Genomic DNA, 6449 nt, shown 5'->3' on the forward strand with positions numbered 1-6449 from the left:
TAACAATAATAATAATAGACTCATCATTTTCAAATAATAACAATAACAATAATAATAATATATTACCATGGGCTGTGTTTGGATTGCTTTGTGTCTACTGCATGTTGGTGGACGGAGGGATTATCTGGCCATTGTCCTTTGTCATGTCATTTCTTGGTTTATCCAGCATTGGTCCTAGTCCAGTGGTTTGGAAATCTTGATTAAGGAGCTTTGACTCCAGATTGATGCCCCTTTGTGCTTCATTTTTTGCTGTTGCAGCTTCCCCTTCGTTTCAAGTTCTCCTCAGCTGATTTTGCTATCTGAAGGAGTCCTCCTTGTTGACGTGGGTTTGTGATGGCTGCTTTTTATGGGCTTTGAGCCCTTTGTTTCTGGGCTTACCTTGCAATGAAATGCACTTTTTTTTTAAGAAAATGTAATTACTAACAAGATGATATCCAAGTTTGCAACTTAATATATTGTATTGTCTTTTTACCCATTAATTAATAATTTATTATATCATATTATTAATATAATATTAGCTCCATATAATGGATGAATTTAAATATTTAACATAAAATAATTAAACAAAATAAAATTTTTTAGTTGTGAGAAGAAAAAAAAAAAAAAATCTTACACCGATGCTGAGTTGATTTTAGAGAAAATAAATGGCAAAGTAGCATAAGATGCCAAATTTGCTAAACAGCGAGGTCTACTGCGGTAGGCAGGATAGATCAGTGATTCAAACGAAGAAAACGACACCGTTATGACTTGGATATCAGATTGTTTAGTCCTTAGTACCATTGCCCATAAAAAAATTGAAGGAATTATGCCACGGACCAGCAGGGAGCTACCGAGCTCTAAACAAAGACATAGGCAGAGCCCCTCTCTCTCTCTCAAAATTGTTGTGTAGTGTAGCGGCTGTCTGCCGCATCCCCATTTGAAATATTTCCCTACTTTCACACCTTCCTCGATGACTCAGTCTCCCTCTCTCTTATAACTCTTGAGGTTCCTCTAATTCATTCCCTCTCTTTCTCTGTCTTCTCTTCTCCTATCACTTTCTGTTCTCTGGTAAATCGCTTTCACAGCGCTTATTTTCTTTCTTTCTCTTTACAAATAACAGATTCTTTAACTCTTTCTTTGTTTGTTTGTTTTTTGAATTGTTGTTGCAGAGAGAAAATGGCGGTCAGTTCTAGAGCAAGAAACACAGAGTTGCTTCAGATTCCCAGGAAGTTCAAGGACAGAGAAACCACTCCTGAGAGAACCAGAGTCTGTGTTGAACCTAAACCCAAAAAGGATACTGAGAGAAAAGTCCCTGTTGTTTATTATCTTTCTAGAAATGGCCACCTTGAGCATCCCCATTTCATGGAGGTCCCTCTCTCTTCCACCGAAGGTCTCTACCTCAGAGGTATGCGACATTAAAACTTCCATTGCTCTTTGCTTTCTCGTTTTGCTTTCTATTGGCGAGAAAATGAGGGAAAAGAGAAGAAAAGGTTTTGCATTTTGGCAAATTTCAAATTCAAAAATGAGGGAGAGAAACTTTAGTTCAGCTTTCTCGTTTCTTTTTTTCTTTCTTATCTGAGACGGCAGTTGAAAAGGTTTTAACAAGCTCTGTTTGTATGCCGAGAAACTCCGCATCTACTATAGGGAAGAGAAGAAAATTTGGATTTATGTGTTTCTCTTTAACAAAATTTTAAATCAGTAAACATTGAGTATTTAAGATTTCCACTTCCTTTTGCATTTCCCCACATTTTCTCGGCAATCAAACAGAATATTTTAAACCTCTTTGATATTAAAAAATTCTGCTTTTCGCAGATGTCATCAACCGCTTGAACATCCTTCGAGGTAAAGGCATGGCTAGCCTCTACTCATGGTCCTCTAAAAGGTAAAACTTATATTATAAGAACGAAAAATTCATTCATTCCCAACCGTCCAATCTAATTACCATTTCATATTCACCTCTGATCATTCTGTCCCATCTTTGACTCACCAGGAGCTACAAGAACGGCTTCGTTTGGCACGACTTGGCCGAAAACGATTTCATCTATCCAGCCCACGGCCATGAGTACGTTCTCAAAGGATCGGAGCTTCTTGATCCTTCTATAAACATTAACAAACCTCTCCTCCTCGAAACTACGTCGTCTTCCAGATCCCTGAAACCGCCAGAGATTCACAAGTCATCGTCCAGTGAGGATTCGGATTTTCCTGTGATCACGCGGCGAAGAAACCAATCCTGGAGTTCCATTGATCTTAATGAGTATCAGGTTTATAAAACTGAGCCATTCTCCGAGTCGACTCGGAAACTCGCCGCTGACGCTTCAACTCAGACTGATGACAAGAGGAGGAAAAGGCCAGAAAAGCAAGAAGAGGAAATTGAAGAATTGCCAGAAGAGAAAAGTCCAGAACCGGAGGCGAACAGAGAAGAAATTGAGATCTCACCTCCGCAGTCGGATTCTAGCCCCGAGACATTAGAGTCTTTGATGAAGGCTAATGGGCGATTGATATTAAGCACCGGGAACAAAAATGAGGAGAATTTGAATCGGACGGTGGACAACAGTGGGAGGATGAAAGCGTCGTCTGTACTGATGCAGCTGATTTCTTGCGGTTCTATCTCATTTAGGGACTGCGGAGCCACAGCGGTGAAGGAGCAGGGTTTTTCGTTGATCGGACACTATAAAGGGAGGTTGCCACGTGTAGGAGGGAACCGGGAGGGTACATTGAAGGATTTTACGAATTTTGGAGGGGTAAGATTGGAAGACAAGGAGTATTTTAGTGGGAGCTTGATTGAGACCAAGAGAGAAGAAGTCTCCGCTTTGAAGAGGTCCAACTCCTACGATGCAGATAGGTACGCAAGTGATTATTTAACCATTTTTGTGCTCATAATTATTTAATTTCAGTAACTTGATCAAATTTCATTTCTAAAAAAGTATCAATTTCCTGAATTTAATAATAATAATAATAATAATGCCTAATTCAGTAGTATTAGAAATCGGTTTAAGTTCATATTCAACTATAATAATAATAATAATAATAATAGTAATAATAATAATGATAATAACCTCAATGCATTTCTAAGGTTGGGGTCTCAATAAATTTATGTTGTGTGAATTTGTGTACACAGCTAATATGATTTAGCAACATGGGTTAATGGTTAATAGTTCAGTGTCCGAGTAGATGCAGGATTGTAGGCAATTATTTGCATAATGCATGTCTCCTATTCCTCAATTGCAGCCAAACTCACTTTGTGAATTGATTTGATTGCTGCTACTCACTTGCAATGGAGCAAGTGTTGATTTGAACTTTCATTCAGAAAGTGTTTCAATCTTTGCTTGCAAAGTGCATCGTTCTGGTTTCTTGCCTTGCCATTCCTGGGATTCTTTGTCAGAACTACATTGATACTCTGTTAGCCTTTTTGGCTTGATTTGAATAAAAGAATCAAGATTCGTACGAGTTTTCTGCATGAAAAACCATCCAGCTAGACATATAGCTATTCACTTGTCTGAACACGAATAGTAAACTCATAACTGGCTGTACGTAATATGCATGTCACCCTGTTACTCCAATCACTTTTCTGTGCAACTAATTGAATTTACTTTTTTTCATTAACTTCTCACCATCCAAATTAATGGTGCCTCGCTATTTCTGGGGCATCTGTATTCTGCTCCATTTTCGATTCAGAATTGAATTCTACATATATGGGGACCAGAAACAGTGCATTAAAACTACTGCTAATTCTATAAAGTCTTGAGACACGTGAGGTTGAAGTCAGGGGCAGGGACAGGGACAAAATATTGTTTCCTGACTGAAATGAGTTTGCTTCTCACAGCATTCATATTGTTTTGTTCTTAATTGTTTTTGTTAGTTGGTTCATTTTTTATTGATTCAATTAATTTAATGTGTTAATGAACAGGAGTTCGCAGCTGCAATTGGCTGGACAGGAAGAAGAGGGAGAACGCATCAAGTGCATACCAAGGAAACCAAAGGCAATGCCAACCAAGAAAGAGAGCAACATTAGTGTCTCTGGTGAACGTAATGCGAATAATCAACTGGGGAGCAAAAGATTCGAGATCCAGCAAGTCGAATCCGAAGCTAAATGAGAGTGAGAAACACTTAGCTTTGTATATGTAACTTTGAAACTGAAAACTAGCATAGGTAAAAAGAAAACAAGAAAAGAACAGATAGGAATGAATACGCTAAATCTGAAATGGTGGACTGCATTGAGGGTTGAAGCGAGAGTTGGGAAATCCTATAAAGGGAGGAGGCTCTCTTTGTTGGAGTTTGTAAAATTTTCATTTGAGTTTGGAGCATTAGGCTTAGGGTCAATGCTACATGTGCCTTAATTTCGGTGATTAGGTGTTAAATCCTAGTTGTTTAAAGTTACTTAGATATAATTGTTGACTCTTAAAACATGGGAAACAGAATTTTGTCCTTGGTAATGTCGTTTACTTTTGGCTTGATGGTTTCTAAGCACCCACGTGAGCTGGGTAACTATTTCTGGTTTTTCAATGCCGGCCAGGCTTTGGGGATTTGAGATGTATTTGCCTGCCCGGGAATGTGCTACTCCGGCAATTTGGTGCAACTCACGAGACATCTATCAAAGCAATTCAGTGCGTTACAAATGGTGGTGCACTGAGAACTTTTATGACCTAATTATTTACCTTGCTTTGCCATATCATTTGGTCGTTACTAGAAATTTTGGCCAATTGTATGGTCATGAATTCTACCCTTTTCCCATTTGTAAATGGAAGCAGTGATTGATAAAATTAATATTAAACGTGTAAAAATAAGAAATATAATTAAAATTAAATCCAAAATAAGTTAAAAATAAATTAAATATTTCAATTCGTTTTGATTTGACTTAAAAATTTTGTTTTATATTAAATTTAATTTTTTATTTTTCGAACAGAACTATGCTCAACTCTAGTTGTTTCATTCTAACTGGCATCAGAAGTCGCCTAGAACTATTCACGGGTTGAAATAAGATTCGCTGTTAACTCGATCCAACTGTTAAAATTTTATTGGATCAGATCGGGTTGGGTTAAATGTAAAGTGAAAACTGTGTTAAACGGGCTTTTGCTTTTCATCTTCCAGCCTACCGAGGTCCCAATCTTTTTTTTTTTTTCAATAAAAACATTATAATTATTTTTATATCTTATAAATGAATTAATTTTAATTTATAAAATAAATTATTAAAATAATAAATTTTAAATCACATTGAAAGGGTGTGTTTATGTCATTTTATTTAATTTTTTTAAATTTCGTTTCTTTTTACTATAAAATATATCTTCTAATTAAATCCTTAAGAGGTTTGAATCTGTATATTGTATTCTATTCAATTTCATTGAGTGGATTCAAAATATTACCAATATTAAGGTTACATTTAGTAGATACAATGTAATTAATTATATAATATATTACAATATAATATAATATAATTATTATTTTATTTTTATATTTAATATCAAAATAAAAATATAATTTTTATAATATAATGATAATTTTAATTTTAATATTTAATTTATTTATAGTGTTAATAATAAGTAGTATTGATTATAATGATTAGTAATTGAATGATAGTAATGGCTAAGTAGTGATAATGGTGACAGCGGTGATAGTGATAATGATGATGGTAGTAGTAATGACGATAGTGATAATATGATGATAGTAATAGGATGAGGATAGTAATGATAGTAGCAACATAGTCAAACAGTGATGACAGTGAAAACGTTAATAATAAAAATAAATAAATATATATATATATATTTATATCAAATTTATCTTCAAACTTTTCATAAGTTTCTAACAAATATTTTACTACCTCTAGTTTGCTCTCTAATTTTGTACCCTTTTCTATACTTTGAATATTTAATTAAAAAAAATAAAAATGTCTACCCCCTCCATCTTATCAGAAGCTTGAATTATTTGAATATTTAGAACCTAGCCTACTTAGGCTGAAGTGCATTATAATTAGTTTTATTATCCATCTAGAAAATAAATTAAAAAATAATAATTTAAAATACACAATTTATTATATATATAAAGCAGACATATTTTTTATGGTGTTGACAAGTGGATGTATTTTTTTCTTAGTAGTGCTACATAGTATTTATCATATAGAGATATTATATTTTATAATTATAATAATTATTGTCATTTATATTAAATATTTAATTCTCTTTTTTTTTTTCAAATATCTTTATTATTAATATTGTTATTTCAAATTTCATGTTTATCTAATTAATTTTTAGTTAATTGTTAAATTTTTATAAATTTTCTTTTTAATATTTCTTAATTTTTTTATATTTTATTTTATTATAAAAATTTAAAAATGATATATTTTAAAATCAATTAAAAAAATTAAAATTATATTAAAAATATCTATTTTTAAAATATATTATGCAACGCGCAAAGATTTAACTAGTAGCAATATAAGAGAAATATAGATAAAGAATTGCAATATAACAATGACTAAT

The 6449-nt window shown here is 33.5% G+C and overlaps 1 protein-coding gene across 1 annotated transcript; it reads left to right on the plus strand.

The window, feature by feature from the left end:
• Positions 1–820: 820 nt before the first annotated feature.
• Positions 821–4412, plus strand: LOC110660245 (protein SOSEKI 5). The gene is made up of 5 exons (XM_021818475.2): positions 821–1047; positions 1149–1384; positions 1792–1861; positions 1970–2821; positions 3887–4412. Exons 2-5 carry the CDS (start codon positions 1156–1158, stop codon positions 4071–4073), a joined length of 1338 nt encoding a protein of 445 aa, XP_021674167.2. The 5' UTR covers positions 821–1047; positions 1149–1155; the 3' UTR covers positions 4074–4412.
• Positions 4413–6449: the final 2037 nt, after the last annotated feature.

Source organism: Hevea brasiliensis, chromosome 6 (genome assembly GCF_030052815.1).
Source record: "Hevea brasiliensis isolate MT/VB/25A 57/8 chromosome 6, ASM3005281v1, whole genome shotgun sequence".
In the NCBI taxonomy this organism is placed as follows: Eukaryota; Viridiplantae; Streptophyta; class Magnoliopsida; order Malpighiales; family Euphorbiaceae; genus Hevea; species Hevea brasiliensis.

Bases quoted from the DNA above. Each gene is read 5' to 3' on its own strand.
- LOC110660245 (XM_021818475.2), top strand. From the start codon at position 1,156: ATGGCGGTCAGTTCTAGAGCAAGAAACACAGAGTTGCTTCAGATTCCC. The intron at 1,862-1,969 runs GTAAAACTTATA...TTGACTCACCAG, and splicing joins TACTCATGGTCCTCTAAAAG to GAGCTACAAGAACGGCTTCG. The intron at 2,822-3,886 runs GTACGCAAGTGA...GTTAATGAACAG, and splicing joins AACTCCTACGATGCAGATAG to GAGTTCGCAGCTGCAATTGG.